The sequence below is a fragment of the Vulpes lagopus genome, chromosome 8, assembly GCF_018345385.1.
Source record: "Vulpes lagopus strain Blue_001 chromosome 8, ASM1834538v1, whole genome shotgun sequence".
NCBI lineage: Eukaryota > Metazoa > Chordata > Mammalia > Carnivora > Canidae > Vulpes > Vulpes lagopus.
In genome coordinates, this window is record NC_054831.1 from 46,041,754 (window position 1) to 46,064,408 (window position 22,655).

Genomic DNA, 22,655 nt, shown 5'->3' on the forward strand with positions numbered 1-22,655 from the left:
TTAGAGATAATGAAAACAAAGTCTTTTTTTATGCAATAGCCTGAGTCTAAAATATGGCTCATTAGTGAGTGTGATCTTTGATATAATACCTTGTTGCTTTCTTTTTTTATGTAATTCGTATATTTCAGTGTAAATTCTAAAAATCAACTTATGCTATTTAATAATCAGATTTAAAAATAGAATTTGTATTTGTTGGGTGTTCTTTTTAGCAGTTATAGTAAACTAAAAATACATTTAATACACTTTTCTTATAACTAAAATTAGGGATCCAGTGATCCTTCTTCTTACCAGCTCTGTCAAGAAACCCTAGTGATCCTGATTTTCATATAATTATTAAATATTTTGTAATGTGAGAACAAGAAAAACAGGTTATGCATGTTTGTAATAGGTAGCTATTACTTTTATCCCTAGTTTCCTCAATAGAAATAAAAATACATGTAAACTGTTCCTAGTTACTGACCTTGAGGTCTGCCCAAAGCCACAGCTAACTTAAAAATAAACAAGAATATCGCTTCAAGTGATTCTTCAATAGATTATCAAACACAAAACAACCAAAACTTACCTATTGAGTTCCAGTCTTCAGGTTTACTTTCTTCAAGAATATGTTCATAGGGAATCCATTAGGTCCATTTCCTTCTTTTTCAGCCAGAAAAAATATGAAGAATATTAATAAAGAAGAAGTTAAAGAAAACAGCATCTCTGGCAGGGGTTCATCTGCAGAGCATTTGAAAATTGTTACCTAATGCCAGAGTCCTGAGTTCAAGAGACATTCTGAGGGAGCTGTTCGGACCTTTTAAGTTCTTGATAATGCACATTTATTTTTTTAAAAAAAAAATGTTTTTGCGGAAAAAAAACGTAGCTTAAAATTCCTTCTTCTTTAGCTCAGGGTTTTACTGCAGTTCAGAGATATAAAGAAGAATGTAGCATTAGGGTCTAGTGTCTTTGATGGCCTCATCATCTAATCATAGGTTTAACATTACTCATTTGCTGGCTCCAGGAATTCCTGCCATTAAGGGCCCTAGAGATGAAACTTTGCCTCAGATATTGATTGAAAGGAAGAGTGAGAAATTTAAGCACTCTGTGCAGTGCACTTTCTTTCAGTGTTTCAGCAAAGCAATATTATAAACATGTCTCTCAGTTTGATTTTTAAGTTGAATTTCTTAAATAATTTAGAGTGTATTTAAATATTTCAAGTGGTTAATTGATTAAATATACCTCATTTAAGTGGCTGCAAAATGTATGTCTGTAAAAAATAGTTACAGTTGTTTTGCTATTTTGTAAATGGAAGTGTTGCTTTCCACAAAATACTTTTAAAGAAACAAAGGAGTAATAATCTTCCTTTAATACAGTTCAGATGAGAGGAGTTTATTATTCTGCTGTGAAATTAGCTTATAAAGCCATCTTTGATGATCATTATTTATTCCACAGATGTATAAAATCTTGGTTTTAAGACCCACAAAAACTGCACATGCATTTAAAATTTCTTAAAATAATCTATCATTTTCTCTACTGCTCAAATCAAAGATACTCTATATCCTATTTTTATCCATTAGCGGACAACTGTAGCAGTAGCTGACTTCTGATAAAGAAAAATATAGTTAATGATGCTATGGAGTTTTGCTTGGCCTAGCTAGCACTCTCCAAAGCTGGGTTCTCTTCTACAGGCCTTAATGCATCTCTTGGACAATGGAGCTGATCCCTGTTGAATTAGCAAAGTTTTTAGGGCTGTCTGTGCCAACGTGGAAGGCAAACCTGAGGAATCTTTAAAGCTACAGACTTCTGATATGTCCTTTTGTTTTATTTTATAGTCAGCTTTTTGTAAATATTTATAGCTCTATGCTGTTATGATTTATTATAGCATTTTCACTATATTATGTTATTAAAATTCCAAAGCAAATGGAATTTCCCAGTTTGTTTATTTGCTTAAAAAGGGTTTTTTCTTTTTCCAAATTTAGATAAACTATTGAAGGATAAAACTTTGTTTGGAGAGAGTAGGTAGCAAAGGGTTGAAAAAAGAAAAAATGCAACATTTCTCTCAGTATTTGTTTTTCTTTCATTTGCTACAAAACATTAGATGCTTTTATTTTTATGCTTTTCATTTCGGAAATATCATGTTAACAACTATTATTAAGGATATTAGTTTCTTCTTCCCTTCTTATTGAGCTCCTGAATAAACTTAGTATTGCCACTGGTTTGTGTGCAAAATATGGTCTAAATTTACATGAGAGATCAAATTACAAGTGTCTGAAGGTACTTGTCAAGGATAATTCAGTTCATATGGACAGCCTTTTAAACTCCAAGGGATATGCCATCCAGTCTACCCCCCAGTGGAATTTTAGGTCTCTGTAGAGAACATATTTTAAGTTTTAAGAAGCTATTAGCATTATCATTATATAGCATTTATTGCTCCAGAAATACCCAAAATATTTTTTACTGTATTTTGGATACTTTTCTTTTCCATGCGGATGTTAAGACATAGGAGTAAGTTTTAAGAATTAACTATTAATTCTTCTTCCCTTTCAATTTGTATTAAAGTTGCACTTAGTAGTATCTTTTTAAAATAATGGTTTCTTGTCATTTGGAAGCAAAATGAACTGAAATAAATTAAAATAAGTAAAATAATTAATATATATTATTTTAACAAAATCATTGCTTATTCAGTTAAGTGCAGTGTTTCCTACAGAGTTCTTCAGTAGTTTCACAGGTCTAATATTGTCTTCTCTCAACCTTTTTTTTTTTATGTTTTACATCAGATTTGGTTGAGGTACTTTATGTTATTCTATATGTGTACCTTATTTTTCCATCATTATTCTGAGTGTATTATGTTCTTTGATGAATAGCAGATTTAGTTTCCAAGTAAACTTTTTTAGGTACTATAATAGTTTCTAATTATTTCCAGATTTTTTTTTTTTTTTTTTTTTAGGAAATCTCCATCGGAGGTACTCCAGGAAAAATTGAGTGATGTTATCCCGTAGGATTTCTTTAAGTTTTCCTAAGTAAAGCTTAGCAGATGTCACTTGGATTTTTCTGTCTCTTATCTGTCAATAGAAAATATTTTATAAATTGAGAAACTTTTATGTAAAAAATAATGCCTCTCAATATTCAAGTATTTTCTGACTTGAACTACTGATTAAGCAAATAAATCACTTTTATTCTCATTAGAAACCTTAAAATGTGTAAGTAACATAAAATTGAAGTCAGTCTTGAAAGTGTCTTTAGGATTTGTGTATGAAGTAACTAACATGAATTAATTTGTGGTTTTTGTTTGCCTTTATTTTTTTCTAAATACTTCATATACTTAAAAAGGACTTTGGTGACTTCACTGATGTGATCAAGGCTCTGACCCAGGATTTCTAAACATAGCACTCACAAAAGAACCACAACTGAAGAATAGTCTTCCTTTTTCAAGTGATTTGGCCTTTGAACTCTGAATTTTTCATTTTTTTCTCCCAATTTGATACAGTTTATTCAGATGGTACAAAGTAAAAGGCATACTTTTCTTCTAACTATAATAAACTGAAGAGGGAAGTTAAGAAAACCTAGATGACATAAATATGGAGACCTAGCATATTCGCTAATGAGTACCCAGTGCTGAAAAAATTTTGGATGTGTATAATAAGATTATAAATGGAAGAAAATTAGGGATGAACTAGATTTTATAAAAGCATCATGGGAAATATGAAATCCAGTTCTCTGATGAAATTATTTCACACATGTTTAATGACTGCTCTTTTATGTTAGCATTGTAATGGTTACTTAAGATTTATTAATAATATTCTTCCATTTCTAAAAGGAGTCTGGTATTACCTGTGAAACTTTCCTGCTATATAGCTGAATTTGAAATCAATCACAAATAAAAAATTGTGACATGATATTTTATAAGTTGAATATAATCAAATACTACATATGGTTCAGAAAATTAGTCCTATGAACTGACAATAAGACTTTTGTGGGTAGCTTTATTGAGATGACTAAAGATCGACCCACTGCAGCTAATGGACTTTCTACACAGCATAAGCAAGGCAGGAGATTCAGGTCCAGAGAGAGACAAAGGTCCAGAGAAAAACAGACCTGTGACATGCTTAGAACAGTTGTCCAGACTCATTTAAAGCACATCATAAATTAAGTAACCATGTGTTTATTGGGGTTTAATTTCTGTTGTGGGAAGTTAATTCATTTCCAGGCAGTATATGAAACAATATTTCCTCAAGGGTCTTTTCTAATATAAAATATTATAGTATGTTACTAGCATAGAATAGAGGTAGATAATAAATTTCTAACTTGTAATTAGTACTGGATAGTTCCTGCTGTTTGCTTTCACAAGTTCTATCTCTATAGAAGGAAGAAAGCCATGTTTCACTCCTGAATATCTAATAAATCCCTGCCGTGTCCTCTGGACAATACCTGATCCCAACTTTTATCTGTGGTATACCATCATCTCAAAGTTAAAGGGGAAAAATTAGGCATTTAAAGTTTTTAGAATTGTCATGAGTATGTCATCTTTCATACCATAAAGTTTGTAATATGTCTAAAACATAAATAAAAGTTTAGTAGGAAATTGAAAATATAGTTACACATAAAGATTACTGTCAGCTTAGGTTATAATAAAATTATTAGAGAATTAAAATTATTAGAGTATGGAGAAGCCTATACAGTAAAAACATAGACATTTTGAAGGAAAAAGAAAGACCACATAAGTATGAAATAATCAAAAAATTTCCATTATATGTATCTTGTATTATATATATTATCTACTGCATAATTGCAACAGGAGGGAAGACTCAACTATCTGTTATTTACCCAACTATTTATGGCATCCCTCAATGAAAATTTAATCAGAGATTTAAAGAACATACAATTCAAATTACTTTTGATTATTTCCATGTGGTCTTTCGTTATTGATTTATTTCAACTCCTAGAGGAGTTAGGAGGTATAATAAATTTTGAGTCAATCACTTTTTTGTTATAAAATATTTTCTAAGCTACCTATATGTGATACTCATACATTATCTAACAGCTTCATCCTTGTATATATTTTTTTTAATGTTTATTTATTTATGATAGTCACAGAGAGATAGAGAGAGAGGCAGAGACATAGGCAGAGGGAGAAGCAGGCTCCATGCACCGGGAGCCCGATGTGGGATTCGATCCCAGGTCTCCAGGATCGCGCCCTGGGCCAAAGGCAGGCGCCAAACCGCTGCGCCACCCAGGGATCCCTCATCCTTGTATATTAATTCATATCCAACCCAAATTGTAAACAGAAGAAAAATAATGAACAAAAATTCTGAGGTCATCTGTATGTAAATGGTAAAATGTAAGAGAAACAATAGTCCTTTTCCCATGTGTGAATTCTTATAATTTTACTATAATCAGGACACAAAGAAATCAGTTAGCCTTGGCCACCTGTAGAATAATCCTTAAGAGCTATAATTTCTGTAGGAGAGGAGAGAGAATGTAGCATATTCTGAGGTAAACCAATTTCCCTGGGTCACTAACCCAAAACCCTCCCTAACCACCCTCCCTAACCCAAAACTCTTTCTCATACTTTGCCACAATATCCACCCCTTTCCTTATTTTGGCATGTTTGTTTTTCTGGTGTATTTGTTTTCCCCCATGTCTATTTTTTTATGTTTACATTATATAAATTCTTCAGGCATATTACCACAACTTTGAAATATAATGAAAACAATGTGTATGCATTTCACAGCCCTACCACTATTATGCATTCTCTTGCTTTTTTGTGTTGTTCTGTTTTTTTTTTTTTACTTTTGTCTTATGTATATTTAAACATACTTACTTTTTTTTTTTTTTTTTTTTTTAAACATACTTACTTTTAAAGACTATTACAAGTTAAGTAATTTTTGGTGTCCTCTTTTTCTTCTATTGTTTAAATAATTAGACTCCCAATAAGTTGCAAAAATAGTATATAGAGTTCCATGTGCCTTTCCCATAGCATTATTCAGCTTTCATTATTTCACTATTACATGCATTCATTTGTGTTTATATATATCAAAGCAATTCCATTCCTTATATTGATGTAACCACCACCATTGTCAACATACAGAATTACTATTATTATTACCTCATATTGTCCCAATTGTTTCCCAACTCTTCTCTTTCATGTAGCTTTTTTTCATTTATGATTATATGGTTCCAATCACTCCATCATTCCCCTTAGCATTTTAAGTACATATATTTAAATAGTAAATATAGGTACCTGTTTACATGTTTTAATTGGATGCTCTTACATGTGATACAGGCATGATTGTCTTTATCCATTTCGTTGGATTCCCTTTAGGATAAGCATCATGTCCAGTATTTCCTCTCTTTTGAAGCATTGAATGCTTTTTGAAGCATTCCATTCAGCCAGTGGAGATAGTTATGTGTAGTGTCATTGGTATATTTATTTGTTGTTTATGGAGAGTATTCTAAATTATGGAATATCTGTTTCAAACTTTACAAAAGGAAAGACTTGTTAGGGATGATACAAAGCCTTAAAGTCTTCAAACATTACTTTATGGATGTTATCCATTTCAGTTACACTACAAATTTACACCTTAGTAAAGTTCATTTTATTTTTCTGTTCACTATTATGTTATCCACACCTAGCAAACTGTCCAACACATAGTATATATCTTTATTATTACTTATTAAGCTAATGCATGACTAAAGAGAAAACAGTTCCCAGGATTTGATATACATATTTTTATTGTGGTGAAACATATATACATAAAATGTGTTTTAATACGTTGTTTTATTGTGGTCATCCTAAGTGAAAGAGAAGTGATATTTCATTGTGATTTCAATGTGAAGTCATTTCCCTAATGACTAATGACTAATGATGTTTAGTGTCTTTGCATACATCTATTGGCAAATCATATATCCCCTTTGGAGAAACATCTATTCACATCCTTTTTCATTTTCTAATTGAGTTTTTTGTTGTTGAGTTTTAGATGTTTTTTATTCTGGATATAAAATCAGGCATATATGTGTGTGTGAGTGTGTGTGTGTGTGTGAGTGTGTGTGTGTGTGTGTACACTTATCAAGTATATGATTTGCAACTATTTTCTCCCTATACTGTGGATTATTTTCATTCTCTTGATAGTGATTTTTGGCACACAAAGTTTTTTATTTCAGTACCTTCCAATTTATTTTTTGTTGTTGCTTATAATTTTGGTATATTTTTGAACCCATGGCCAAATCCAAGGTTATACAGATTTTGCCCCTATATTTTCTTCTAATAGTTTTATTTCCTAAATTTATGTTTTTGATCCATTTTGAGTTACTTCTTATATACAGTCTGAGGAGGGATATAAATTCATTCTTTTGGTTGTGGATATCCAGTTTTCCCGCACCATTTGTTGAAGAGACCATTCTCTTTCCCTTGACTGGTCTTGATACCCTTGTTGAAAATCATTTAAGCATATATGCCCAAGATGGTATCTAATTCCAGAGAAGTTCCTGTACATTAAAAGAAAGTTTTAGACTATTAGAAGGTTAAATAAAGTTTGCCCTTATCTCATATTTTCACTACCCAGAAGTGATAACAATTAATCATGGAATGAATAGTCTTTCAAACTACATTTCTACACATAAATGCAAAGTTATTTCTGTTGTTATTAGTATAAGCAGAAATTGCTCTTATAATAACAGTGGTTTACAAATTGCTTTCCTAATTAGTACTCTAGAGCAGCATTGATGAAAAAATGAAATGCGAGTCCTGTACAATTTAGAATTTTCTAATTACCACATTTAAAAAGGTAAAAAAAAAAAAAAACCAGGGTGATTAATTTTAATAATACATTTTATTTAACCTAGATATCATTTCAGCATGTGATCAAAATAAAAATAAATGTGATTTTATATTCCTGTTTTTTATACTAAGTCTTTCAAATCAAATAGATACACACACATACATGGACTCTTTTTTTGTTGTTAAATTAGTTTCATGATCTTGTTACTAGCCTGTGTCAATTTTAATGACAAGTAAATTTTACTCAGAAGTAACACTTACGGATCCCTGGGTGGCGCAGTGGTTTAGCGCCTGCCTTTGGCCCAGGGCGCGATCCTGGAGACCCGGGATCGAATCCCACGTCAGGCTCCCGGTGCATGGAGCCTGCTTCTCCCTCTGTCTGTGTCTCTGCCTCTCTTTCTCTCTCTGTGACTATCCTAAATAAATAAATAAAAATTTAAGAAGTAACACTTACTTGAGGGACAAGTCATTGTTAAGAAGTCTAAACATCACAGAAGTTTATCAATTATTTAAAATTAATCAGGTATATACTTTATAGTTAGAATCTCTATCAGTTCAATACTAGCTGCATTTCAAGTAATTGTAATAGCCACATATGAGTAATAGATGCTATATTGGTCACCACACCTTCTCCTTCAGTATATGAATACCTGTGCTTTTCTTTTTTAATGTTAATGTAGTCCAAAAATAGAACAAGCTTTTCCAGAATCCCAGAATATTGCAGAACTTCAAGCAAAAATCAGCTAATTGTGTGTGTGAAAGATTCTTGCAGTGGGCTAAAAATGATATCCAAGTTTCTGTGACACTAACATTCTTATACTGGCTTATATACCTATTGCTACATGATTATTCATGAATAAATATAAAATATTTAATATAACCGTACATAATTTTGCTTTATGCCAATGAAGTACACCACGGTCTTAGCATTCAGTATTTAACAATGAAAATTCCTTCTGTTCATAAGTGATAACATAGATAACTGGAAGAGTGTAATTTATTATTTTCCAAGGCATGAACTGATACCATGTATGCTATAAATTCAGTATGTAGAAATGAATTAGCCAAGCAGCAGCAAAGCATCAACAGCTCAAAGCAGCATGGTTGTTTTCTGTTTATTCTTGAAAATAAGGCAGTTTTTTAAATAATCTTTTATAATAATCTTTTGTTGCTGTATAAACTATACAGGTTATAGTATAAGCCTGAGTGGTAGTCTCAAACATGACTAGGTCTTATAATGACAAAGACAAAGGTCTTATAATATACATCTTGAGAAATATCAAATGTCTGTTGTATCATTAGGCTATATTCGAACATTTTTTGAGAAACTAAATTTGCAGAGTAGCTTAATAATACCCAGCACTTTTATGCCATAGGTGAATACAATCTAGAGCTCTTATGCTAATGGTGTAATTTCCTTTATATTTATATTTTACCATATACTTTTCGTAAGCTATAGTTGGAGAATCAGTCTACTGATATGCTAATTCTTAGCTCTAGAAAAATTATTAAAAGAGTGATACTGATATTAACAGTATAGTGTAACTTAAGATAAAATAATAGTACATCAGTTATGACTCAAACATGTGGTGAGCTTTCAGGAAATGAATTTTGTTGAACAAAAGTAAATATCTTTTTCAGGATAAATCTTGGAAATTAAAAAAAAATAAAATAAAAAAATAAATAAATCTTGGAAATTAGAGAAGGATAGTCATTGTTCTTTCATTTTACAGACCAGTACAGAATTTTGTTTTATTGCCAAATTTTAAAAGTTATTATTCTATCAAAAAGAAGTTCTTCAAAACGACATTAATATTAAATCTTAAACTGCCTATCTGAATGTGATAAACTCTAATATTTTAAATGTTACATATTTGGTTTTAGTTTTTAATTTGAATGCTTATTTTTTAATTAAAAAGGCACAAATCTGAAAGTTGATTTTTTTTTTATTTTTTTATTTTTTGAAAGTTGATTTTAAAAAATATCCTATTCTAGTCTTTACTGTTTTCCTACCTAAATAGAAAATGTGAACTATTTCCTATATGTTTGTATTTGATAAAGTTATTATTTCTTGATGTTTTTCTGATCATTTCCAGTAGCACATGTTTTCTCACCAAGGAAGAAGTATCCTCAACAACTTAACATAGCTTATAAATATGCTTGTTTATATTATATATTAACAGTTACAGATAATACTACTTAAAAATATCCTGTAAAACCTAGATTATTTTTCATTAGAAATAAAACACAAGTATATGCATATGTGTGTATGTATATATGCGCACACACAAATAGTTGTAATAGAAAGTTGTGCTGATTTTATATACATAATACAGTGATCTATTATGATCCAGGGAAACTTCTTTATGTTTATATGATAAACCAACTGTTAGTAACCAACTAGATATATTTCATATTACCTAATGGTTTTTCTGTGATTGACTTTTATGTCAGTAGTCTCTTTGAGATTATTCTTTTCTCATATCCAATTTTTCCTATGATGCTTTTAGTAAATATTCACAAAAATAAGCAATGAAAATGAAAGCAAATGATACATTGAATACTTGCATATTTTATTTTCATTAGTTTATTTTTGTATACCTTGAAAACATGACATATCTTGTTTTCTCTCTATATAGCATATTTTTACTTCAGTCCTTATACTTGTTAATTTCTCTAACTTATTGCAGAGAATTAATAAGCGTGCCACTTATAATGAACATTCACTACGAAAAATTTTGAGGCATATGCCAACTTCTTTTAGTGGCTGTTAATGATAAGTAGACAGTACAGATATAGAAAGTAAAGTAAAAACTCAGTTCTGGTGTTTCTGAAGACAAAATCTCAGAAATATTTTTTACCTTGAAATATTTTCCCTTTTTACCTTGAAATATTTTCTGTGTTTTCAAAGATTTTGAGATGGATTGAGTCTCCTAAGGACATTAAGTTGGTTTACCTAATTGTATACAAAGCAAAAGGGAATGAGAAATATGCATTGAGTTGATATAGAAGAGGAAAAACTGGTGGGGAAAAAAAAATTATGTCCTGTGTCTGAGATTTCTACTAGGTCATCTAACTACCATGAAGTGATTTTTTGAAGAGAACATAGGGATTTCATTGTCATCCTTCTGGAACCTATTTGTCTTCAAAGTGTTTAGTTTCAAAGGATCCTTAACTTGATATCCAGTTCTCTGAAAAAATCCTTCATCTTGAGGAAATTTTATGCATCCCTATAGAAGAGTTAAAAAATTATGACAAAACTGTCTAAAGACTTGGCAGCTCTCTGCAGGCATTCAAACCCAGTTTAGTATGTTTCCCATGAAGACAAAAACTTGATACCTATGTTTAATTTACACCTTTTCTTATAGATGTTCACTTTTATTCAGTAGTTGAGTGAGTTTGTCTGTGCGTGAGTGTGCATGTGTGTTTATTTTCTCAAATGGCAAAAGACTTTCTGGAATGACTTGTAGACACAATTTTAAACTACACATTTTTTCTTGTCATTGCCAAAAGATTGTCTTTGTTGAAATGACAAATTATTATCCTTTTGTATACATTCTTATGTATCCATTTCCCTTGTTTTAAGTAATTTCTCTAAGTCTACATGTCAGAGAGAATGGTTAGAAAGCTGGGGCAGTGATTAAAGTATCTTCCCTGTCCAACTATATCCCATTTATCAACTCTGAATGTAATTTAATCGTCAGCAGCCAAAGCAAGCACTTAGTTTCTCTCTATTCTAAGTACTTTTCTTATCATCCTTTCAATATTTTATCGAATTATTCTCTTGAAACTCCTAGAATCAGTTACATAGTAATACAGAGTTAAACACTTGTTGGAGCATCTGGGTGGCTCAGTCAGGTAAGTATCTCACTCTTGGTTTCAGCTCAGGTCGTGACCTCAGGGGCGTGAAATTGATCAGGCATTGGCTCTGTGCTTAGCATGGAGTCTCCTTGGAATTCTCCCTCTCCCTCTGCCTTTTCCACTTGTGTGCTCACTCACTCGCTCTCTCTCAAAATAAATCTTTTTTTAAAAAACCCACTTTTTCAAATGCAAAATCAAATGTGCATCAACGTAAAAAATATGATCATCGTTTAGCCTCATTTGTTACATTTTTTTTTACACAGTCACTATAAGTTAACACTTTCAGTCTTACAAAAATACCATTTATGGGAATGAAATGCCATATCAGAGCTGAAAAAGACCTTAGTAATGGTGTTATTTTAGAGATATGGGTCCTTCAATGATTATGGTCTAAATTATGATGTAATTATGATGCAATAATATACTATTTTATGGATGAGTTGAAGGAAATTTAAGTAATTGAACCATTCGAAGGAACGTATATACATCACTTCATAACTAAGTTACTCTGTGCTGGCAAGTTAACTATTTTGAGGTTTGTATGTGTTCAGTCTTGTTGGGAGAGAGAGAGATGACCTTAAGTCAGCGGTTGTCTGACTTTACATCAAAATAATTTGGGAACCTTTAAAGTAATACCAGAAATTGCCTGGGTCCTATCATTAGAGATTATTCTGTTATGATTGGTACTTTTTAACAACTCCTCTGTTGATTCTTTTGTTCAGCCAGATTGAGAACCTTAGATTTAATGATACTTAGGAAGATTAAATTCTGTTCAACAACAAAAGTACATGGAGTCTGTACAGTATCCAGACACTTGCTACTTAGTAGGTATGCATAGTTAAAACAAGATCCTTTCTTTGATCAACACATTTATGATCCACTGGGGAGATGTGTGTGAGTCAGTCACTACAAAATATAATTACATTTCAGATGGAGTATTTTCTGATTAAATTATTAGGTATTGAGAAAATAATGATCTAGGATTGATCCCATTTCCAAAATTTTCAAATAATCATTTCTTTTTACAAACTTTAATAAGAGTTATTGCTTTGCCAACATAAACTGTTGTTACCAGTTATACTTTTCCTATAGGATACTTTTTCCTTCACATTCTAGTTTTTTTCTGTGCACTTCTACATTTTTGTTTATATTTAGTACTGGATACCATATTTTACTGAGAATACAAAGTATGAAATTTTCAAATAAAGATGCCCAAATAATTATTTGTGCTACTTTTACAACTATCACTCAGAAATTACTAAATAAGTTTTAAAAGCACATTCAATCCTGACATTTTCTGAGAGGGAAAATATACTTTATCTTGTGAAGAATATTTATTATCCCTTTTTCTCTCTTTCTTAGTGTTCTTTTTTTTTAGTAGTTGAAAGAAAAATTGTATTTTCCTCATTGCCTTATGAGATCTGATTAAAATTCACCCAAACCAGGAGCGACTGAAGTCTCATGCTAAATCCCACACAACAGCTGATGAAAACAGGTTTAAAATTTCTAGTTTTAGTGCTATATGTATGGCTTAGGTCATTACTTCTCCAACTCTTCTATTGAAGCAGCCTCTTGGGAGGAGTGGAAAGAGTGACATAACTGTACCCCTATGCAACCTATTGTTAGCACGAACATTCTGTGTTCTTCTGTTTTAAAATTCATGTTTTACTATAATATTCTTGCATTACTCATAATTTTGAATTAAATTAGTTGACTTTTTTTCCCTCAAGATACCAGAGGGATTCTGTGTATATATCCCTGGGACTTAGTTTATCTTCTGCCTGGGACTTTTATATCTCATACCACAATTTGAAAATTGAAAACCTTAAGCCCTCCTTCTTAAAGAAAGACAATTGGTAACAAATTTGTGACCGCATATATTCTTAATATTAGTTAATATGGTTAACAGAATAGCAGAAATTGACTTGATAAATTACAATTATGCAAATTGTTTATTATAGTTGTTGAGGAACTTTGAAAACCTTCAGAATTTGAATTATACTCTTTTAACATTAGGTGGAATCCACTTTGGCCCTTACTCAGGTCAAGGCCTACAAAATTACTTTTTATTCCCATTCATAACATTTTAATGTATAACCCAATAGGCTGCTATGGTAGAGAATACCCAAATTGGGCTAGCAAATAACCAAGATACACTAGAAAAAAGATACTAGGAAATACAATATTTCTTAAATTTATTCATAGGATTTTTTCTTTGTTTTTCATCCAATGTCACAGAACTTCTAGAATTGACCTCTTATTGCCTTAATGCTGTAGTGTAGTCATTGTAGAAATTAGACCATTGGTTTCTTCTGGTCTTTAGTTACTATAGATGAATAAAATGTGGCTCCTCCTTCAAAGATGCGGTACCTGAGATCTAAACATATAATGGGCACATAAAACATGTAAAGCCTAATTGAGGTTTAGAGACTTACAGAAAAATACCTTTAAGCTCGCTAGTGTTGAACTTCATTTTGGAAAATTGGTATTTCAGTTAATGTTGTTTTAAGATTCTGTGTCAGAAAAAAAAAAAAAAAAAAAAAAAAAAGATTCTGTGTCAGAATCTGTTTGATGTCTACTTACGTCTGAGGAAAGAAAAGCAAGTTAGTTAGGAGTGACAGAAGAGCAAAGAGAGGCTCTTATGTGAGCTCCAATGCGGGTAAGAATTTTGAGAAAAGAGCAACTCACTTCAGCCTTTCTGAGGAATGAGTTGTATTCCAGTAACAAAGCCTACCATAGTATTACATTGTCATTAGACAAACTCAGAAATTATTGCCTACTTATTTACAAAAACAACTCTGAAGTCAAAAATATATACATGGCAGTGATAAATTTTTATTCAATACTTTTTACTCTCTGTAATCTGATAAAATTAACTATTTCCACTTTGGTTGCTGACAGTGTTCCAAACAATTGGCTGAGGCTGATGGTAATGTAGAGGGGAACACCTGCAATGGACATGGGAACTTTGTTTTTTAAGCCCCTAAGGTTCAGTAGTTGTCACAACATAATCTTGTCTCCCACAGGAGAGACAGCCTCGTTTTGGCAGAGTACACCAACATTAGGTTCTTGAAAGAGAGTGGATGAAAAACAAATGTTTATGCATGTCTGAAAATGTAACTAGTCTATCCTCAGATGGTATTGATAGTTTGGGTAGATACTGTGTTCCTAGTGCTATGTTCTCCATAACTGTGCAAGCAGTGTTTCCTTTTCTTCTCTTTTCTAGCTTTGCTGTTGAGAAATTTCGTTTCATTCTTATTCTTGATTCTTAGTACAAACTTTTTTTTTCCTGTTAGCCTTTTCCTTAACCCTCATGTTAAGGAAAATTTTATGATGATGTGCTTTGGTAGGGGTTTTATGTCAGATATCTAATTTCTGGTAACAATTTTAAATTTATTTGATAATTTTTTTCTCTTCCATGTTCCCCATTCACCCTTCCCCATTCAGTCTTTCTATAGTTTCTACTCAATGGATATGATCTTTCGATTGGAGATCCCCCAATTTCCTTATTTCCATTTTTGTTGTTGTTACTTTTGTTGGATCCCTTTATCTTCTTGTTGTCACCTTATCTTTTTTTTCTGTATTTTGGGAAGATGTTTGCAACTTTGTTTTTGAAGCTTCTTTTTTTGATGTTTGCAGTATCTTCACATATTTCAACTGTGTAATTACAGTTTTTTTTTTCTGTTGTTTCACTGTCTCTCACTTTCCAAGTTTCCTTTTTTGCTATGTTGTTATGGTTCCTGGTTTCTCTTTTGTATTCTTGTCTTGGTCTGTGGTTTTCATGGCAGGTTGCAAACTCTAAGTAATGACTTCAAAAGTGATATTAATAGCTTAGGCACCAGCTCCAGGACCTGTAGAGTTTGGGCCAGCTCTTGAACAAGCTCTAGTGCTTCACACAGCTTTGGGACATCCTCCATTTCCAGTGCTGAAGGCAGGCTAGAATCAGCTCCAGACCAGCTGCAGAGCTAGAACCAGCTCCGGGGGAGAGGTAGTTCTGTCAGGAATTGTAGCACTGGTTCCTGCAGCAACTGCAGAGTTCAGGCCAATTCCAGAACTAGTTTTAGCAGCAGCTCTGGAGCTAGAGCCACCTTCTGCATTAGCTCCAGAAATACTGCCAGGGCCCACTGCAAAGCTACAGCCTACTCCAGCATGAGCATACTGCCAGGGCCCACTGCAAAGCTACAGCCTACTCCAGCATGAGCTCTTGTACCAACTCCAAACTTGTTGCCAGCTCCAGCTCTAGCTGTAGAGCCACTGTCAGCTTCAGATCCAGAGTCATCTCAATCACCAGTTTTCCTACCAGTTCTCCCAACAGTGCCAGACTTCAAGTCAGCTCAGAACTAGTCAGTTCAACAACAAGCTCTAGCACAAGTCTAAGATATAGCCAGCGTCGGCATCAGCTCTAGAGCTAGATTTAGCTACCCATCTAGTGCCAACTCCATTACCATATCTACCACCAGCATCAGAGATAGTCCCCTCCAGAGCTGCAGCCACCTCAGGCATCAGCTCCTGTGCCAGTTCTGAGCTATATAGACAGTGCCAGTTCTAGCTTTCATTTCCTGTTTGGAATGGCATCTTTTTTATTCTGTCCTTTTTTTTTGTATTTTTTAATTTATGTTTCATACACTTTGTGATTTACCATATTTTATGTCTTCATACACAATTTTATATGTATTCATATACAATAAAAATTAAATTCTTAATCACTAAAAAAGAGAATGTTAGTGATTAAAGGGTCTTATATGTATGTTTTTGTTTTGTCGAGCCAGCGTAATAAGTGAATTATTTTCTTTTAAAAGGTGCCATAACATTTTTCTACTATTCTTAAATTTTGTTATTTTCCTATCTCTGTTAACTGCTTCTTTTTCTAATCTTGAAAATGTGAATGATGCCCAAAATTCAGCCTAGGTCTTTAGATCCTCTTTCTGTTTCTTCTTTTTAACTTTTATTTAAATTCAATTTAATTGGGATCCCTGGGTGGCGCAGCGGTTTGGCGCCTGCCTTTGGCCCAGGGCGCGATCCTGGAGACCCAGGATCGAATCCCACATCAGGCTCCCGGTGCATGGAGCCTGCTTCTCCCTCTGCCTGTGTCTCTGCCTCTCTCTCTTTCTCTCTGTATGACTATCATAAAAAATAAAAATAAAAAAAAATTAAAAAAAATTCAATTTAATTAACATCCAGTGTATTATTAATTTCAGAGGTAGAATTTAGATATTGACCAGTTGCATTCCATCTTTAGAGACTTTTGCCTGATAGTTAGCCATAATCAATATTTTACGCAAATAATTCCAGATTTCACATTCTATTTTGATATAGCATCATCGCTCTAAATCCAGCAAATATGAACTTAAGATAACTCTATGATCTTCCTCAAATGTGTATCTTTCTTATTTTAATAATAATATTACCATTCTTCCTGTCGTCATTCATGCTAAACTTTTAAACCTTATATTGTTCCACATTTTTTACTTTAGCCCTCAAATCCAATTTCTTATCCAGTCCTGACATCTCTTGTTTGTATCATCTCAATTTCCATTTTCCTGTTCAAAATACCAGTGCAGTGTAGGCCTCTATCATTTCTCGTAGAAAGGCATATAAAACAATCTATTTCCTCTTGCTCAAAACTGAAAAATTACTCTCCTAAAACATATTTCTTGAGTGATGTCTTGCAGTCATATACTTTCATTGGTTTTCCCATCCTTTAAACTCTAATGTCCTTGACATGGCTCAGACTTATTTCTGCTATTCCTCTATCAAAGATTGCAAATTAGTGTCTCATGGGCTGAGGCACCTCACAGATATTTTTTGTTTGATCTTTGATCTGAACAGAGTTTTTAAAACATTTTACTCTATGATCTTTTAGACACAGTATAATTTGGGATGCATATGTACTTTGAAATATCTTCTTGAAAAATCCTTTGCATATTAAAGTTTCAGCTGATAAAAGAGCCTTGGTGTACAAACAGTATCATAAAGAAAATCATGTTTAAGAAGTTGTCTGTAAGAATTTATTCTTCGGAGTGTCATGGTTCTTGTTATATAAGAATCAGTTTTCTGTTTAAGCTAATATCACAATAAATGTCAGGTATTCCTGAGAAATTTGCACATTTTGTGAGATATTGGTTTGCAATAAATATAGGATATATAATGAGAATGTACAAAATTTATAAAAGGATGGTAATATAAACCATTTTATTAAAATATAGGAAAAAGAGTTCACTGTAATTGTTTTCCAAAGAAATGATTTTAAAGTTTTAATAAGCACTATAAAATGCAATAGTGACCTTGTCATTTCGATGAAGTTTTGTTAAAAGCTATGTATGATAGCTAAAATACAGTGGCTTTGCTAAAACCGTTTAGCAAACCATAGAACCATTTAGGCTTTTATTTTTTTATAATAAATTTATTTTTTATTGGTGTTCAATTTACCAACATACAGAATAACACCCAGTGCTCATCCCGTCAAGTGCCCCCCTCTGTGCCCATCACCCATTCACCCCCACCCCCCGCCCTCCAACAGTGCAATTGCTGGGTCGTAGGGCAGGTCTATTTTTAACTCTTTGAGGAACCTCCACACAGTTTTCCAGAGTGGCTGCACCAGTTCACATTCCCACCAACAGTGTAAGAGGGTTCCCTTTTCTCCGCATCCTCTCCAACATTTGTGGTTTCCTGCCTTGTTAATTTTCCCCATTCTCACTGGTGTGAGGTGGTATCTCATTGTGGTTTTGATTTGTATTTCCCTGATGGCAAGTGATGCAGAGCATTTTCTCATGTGCATGTTGGCCATGTCCATGTCTTCCTCTGTGAGATTTCTCTTCATGTCTTTTGCCCATTTCATGATTGGATTGTTTATTTCTTTGGTGTTGAGTTTAATAAGTTCTTTATAGAACTTGGAAACTAGCCCTTTATCTGATAGGTCATTTGCAAATATCTTCTCCCATTCTGTAGGTTGTCTTTTAGTTTTGTTGACTGTATCCTTTGCTGTGCAAAAGCTTCTTATCTTGATGAAGTCCCAATAGTTCATTTTTGCTTTTGTTTCTTTTGACTTCGTGGATGTATCTTGCAAGAAGTTAACTGCGGCTGAGTTCAAAAAGGGTGTTGCCGGTGTTCTCCTCTAGGATTTTGATGGAATCTTGTCTCACATTTAGATCTTTCATCCATTTTGAGTTTTTCTTTGTGTATGGTGAAAGAGAGTGGTCCAGTTTCATTCTTCTGCATGTGGATGTCCAATTTTCCCAGCACCATTTATTGAAGAGACTGTCTTTCTTCCAATGAATAGTCTTCCATTTAGGCTTTTATAAGATCATTACTGCCCCCAGGCTTCCACATCTTTTTTCCCAAGTTGTTGATTGTCTCTCCTGGGGAAATGTAGATTCATGATGTGTTCTTCTATAATCCTTCACAGATTTACTTACAGCAGAAAATATTTACACACCAAGTACCTACTTTTGGGGACCACATTTATTCCCAGCATGTATGCAAAGCTTTAGAAAGGCAGTATGATCAAGAATTGAGGGAAGGGTTGACCCGGAGACTGTTTTTTTGTGAAGCTGAATTTGTGGTAAGACAGCTGACTACCTTGGTGTGTAGCAATTTATTGGTAGGAAAATCACAGGGGAAAAAAACTATAGATGAGTGATGTGAGTGATCAATAAGGATTTTTTATAAAACGTATTAAAGAAGCATTTATTTTTAGTACTATTGAAAGGGGTATGATTTTTAATCCAAAAAATACAATTTATCATGAAAAAGCAAAAAAATTTTGAAATTACTAGAATAAACAAATATCCCTTCAAAAAAATTGGTTAAGGCAAGTTTTAAATATGCCATAGAAAGAGCATAAAATAGGCAATATACTTCCCTAATCTGAAACACTATTTAACAATCACAAATTTATAGTGATGACACTGTGGATTAGCAAAAGGAGATTACATTTGGACGTAGTTTTAATATTGTTTTCTCCCCCCCCCCTTTTTAAAAGAATTTATTTGTAATGTTTTTGTACCTATTTTTCAGTCACTTGGAATGCACATGTAACTAGAACATTTAAGATCCAAATCAATTTAAATATGTTGTATATATTTCTGATTTTCATTTTACGATCTCAGTGAAAAATCCCTATATTCAGGGCTTATGTTTTCTATCCCAGATATTTTTGGTCCTTGTGTATTTGCATTACTAGTTATTTGTTTTCTTTGAGAGGGTGGCTTTGCCCTGAGAGCCTTCTATACCTTTGTCTCACTTTCTTTCTCAGTCTGCATCAAGCCTGAAATTTACCTGGGAATTCAAAAGCACCTTCTAAACTAAGTAATCCAGAGCTACTTTTAAAAATTTGATCTCATAAAAAATAAGAGTTCTTAAAAATATTTTTCAAATACTTGGAAATCATACCATGTGTGACTTGTTAACAACATTGACATGATCCTTAAACCAGATGTTAGTTTTGTTTACATGCTTATTTTTTCTTATACTTGATTTGGTTTCTTCTTTTAGGAATGGCAAAATTCTATTCAGAAGAATGCAGGACTTGCATTTATTGAACTCATCAATGAAGGAAGGTAATTAATTTTACAATTCTTAGACAATTAGTGTACATTTTATTCTACTAGGCAACTGTTCTCCTACCATCTGTTCCAAAAATGGGTAAGAAAATATATTTGAGTTAAATACCTTATCACACAGGTCATTAAACTTAAAAGGAACAAAGTTTAAGATATTAATCATACTTATTTTAAGGCGGGGGAAAGCATATATGAAATAAAGGAACAAACTTTATAAGGATTTTGTGAGATTTGAGCCACATCATCCTGGGTAGTAAAGTTGTTTAACAGAGATCAAGTGAACCCAGTCTGCAGGCCCATCTGCCGCTCCATCTGTTTTTAGAGTCGTACTCAGTGTTTACTCCCTCAGCCCATCTCAGTTCATGTGAAGTAGTTTTATCTGAACATCGTGCTCTCTGATGTCCAACTGAAAATGTGAAGAATGTTAAATATGGGAAGTAGAACAGTCAGGTTAGGAATTTATATATCCCATTGTTAAAATAATGCTGTAAGTAAACTTATGTTTGAGCACATTATTGTATTTATCACTTTATGATAAAAGGTGGTTCACTGTGATTTTTCCAATACATTATTGGCAGTGGATACATTGAGACAGATGTTAACTGTCACCATTTTGAGATGTATAGCTTCAGTTAGCCAACAACCTCCATCCTTTACAATATCTTTCCTATGATTTAGTGTATTCTTTGGAAAATAATAACTGAATACTTGGTATAATTCATTTATTTCTTACTTGAAACTATAATTAAATTGATGATAAGAGGAAAATACTTACTGTATATAAAACCTCTCTTTATTAAGGGAGGTGTCATGAAAAAATATTTTATAGGATATTCCTTGAAAATTAATTTACATGTAGTATAGAAACATTTTTTTAAAAAATTAACTTAAATGCAGTTTAGTATTCCTTTTTAGTATTAGTTTTTTCCATCAGTTTATTATAATAATTCAGCAACATAACATCTTTATAATTCATTTTATTGTATATTTTTCATTTACATATTCTATGACTGAATTATTTTTAATCATATTAATACAACTCTAAAAGTCTAAATAAATTTACATTCACTGCAAAGCAAAAGATGCAGAATATCAGTTTTCTTTTGTAACAGAAATACTGACTTTAATAATAATAACATACTATACTTTTTATAAAACTTTTTTGTGATAAGAATTGATAATACTTATTATCCATCTTTTTTTTTTTTTTTTAATTATCCATCTTAAGGCGATGAGAAACAAAAAACAAAATTGCCTGGACTGTTTACTTTCATATCAGTTATAGAAATTTTTCAATTCACATACCTGCTAATTTTATCAATTTCTTTCAACTGTAAAGTATAAAAACAAAAATTATCTTGTCATCGGTAACTCTAAATCTTCAGCACTTAAGATTATAGCTATGGTCTTAGAAAAGGAAAGGGGGAGAATTTGTTAATACCAGAGGTTTTATCTTCTGTTATTATTTTTATTGTTCAATGGTAGAGTTTGGAGTTCATTTTGTTTTGTTTTAGGAAAAGAGTTGGAATCATTGAAAATAGTTATAATTTTTTTTTAGAATTTTAGTCCATAAAAATCTTCAAAATGCTCACCATAATGTTCTTTGTGCCATTCTAGATTTTTGTTTTTTTATTTTTCATACCAGTTGTTCCTCCGGTAAAGGTGATTTTGGAACAAAAATTGAAACATGACTATCTATAAATATGAAAGAACAGATGATGTGTACATTAGTACAGCAAATATCTATTCATTGCTTACCCTGTACCAAATATGAATATAGGAGATGAGAATAGAGAAATAAATGAGACAAAAATTGCTCTGAATTTTTGGAGATAGACAAATATTCGAGTAACACATACAATATTTTTAAGGATGCTGTGATAGAGATGGTATAGGTATTAGTACAAGTGTAAGACAGGACATTTAAGCTAGACTGAGCATATTCTCCAGGTGGTAGGACTCTCAGGGTTTTCAATGAATGGTGCTGGACATCCACATGCAAAAATAAATAAATAAATAAATTAGACACAGACTTTATACTCTTCACAAAAAATTAACTCAAAATGGATCAGAGATCTGAATGTAAAATGCAAAACTATAGAACACATAGAAGGTAAGATAGGAGAAAAATCTAGATGACCTTGGGTTTGGTGATAACTTTTTAAATAAAATAACAAAGACATGATTCATGAAAGAAAGAGTTGATAATCTGGACTAAATTAAAATTAAGGACTTCTATTCTATAAAAGTTGGGTCAAAAGAATGAAAAAACAAGCCACAGACTGGGAGAAATTGTTTGCAAAAGACACTTCTGATAAAGGACTATTCCCTAAAATATACGAAGAACTCTTAAAATTCAAAAATAAAAAAATAAGCAACCTGGTTTAAAAAAATGAGGCAAAGTCCTTAACAGACACCTCAGCAAAGAAGATCTGCATATGGTGATTAAGCTTAGGAAAAGAGTCTAAAAAAAAAAAAAA

The 22,655-nt window shown here is 32.3% G+C and overlaps 1 protein-coding gene across 9 annotated transcripts in view; it reads left to right on the forward strand.

Annotated features, from left to right (window-relative positions):
* The window catches only part of NBEA (neurobeachin), a 664,605-nt gene that overhangs the window by 308,406 nt on the left and 333,544 nt on the right, over positions 1-22,655 (forward strand). For all 9 annotated transcript variants that reach the window (XM_041767622.1, XM_041767623.1, XM_041767626.1 and 6 more), the window contains one exon: positions 20,108-20,172. In XM_041767622.1, coding sequence (XP_041623556.1) covers positions 20,108-20,172 — 65 coding nt within the window. The remainder of the gene's footprint in view (positions 1-20,107; positions 20,173-22,655) is intronic.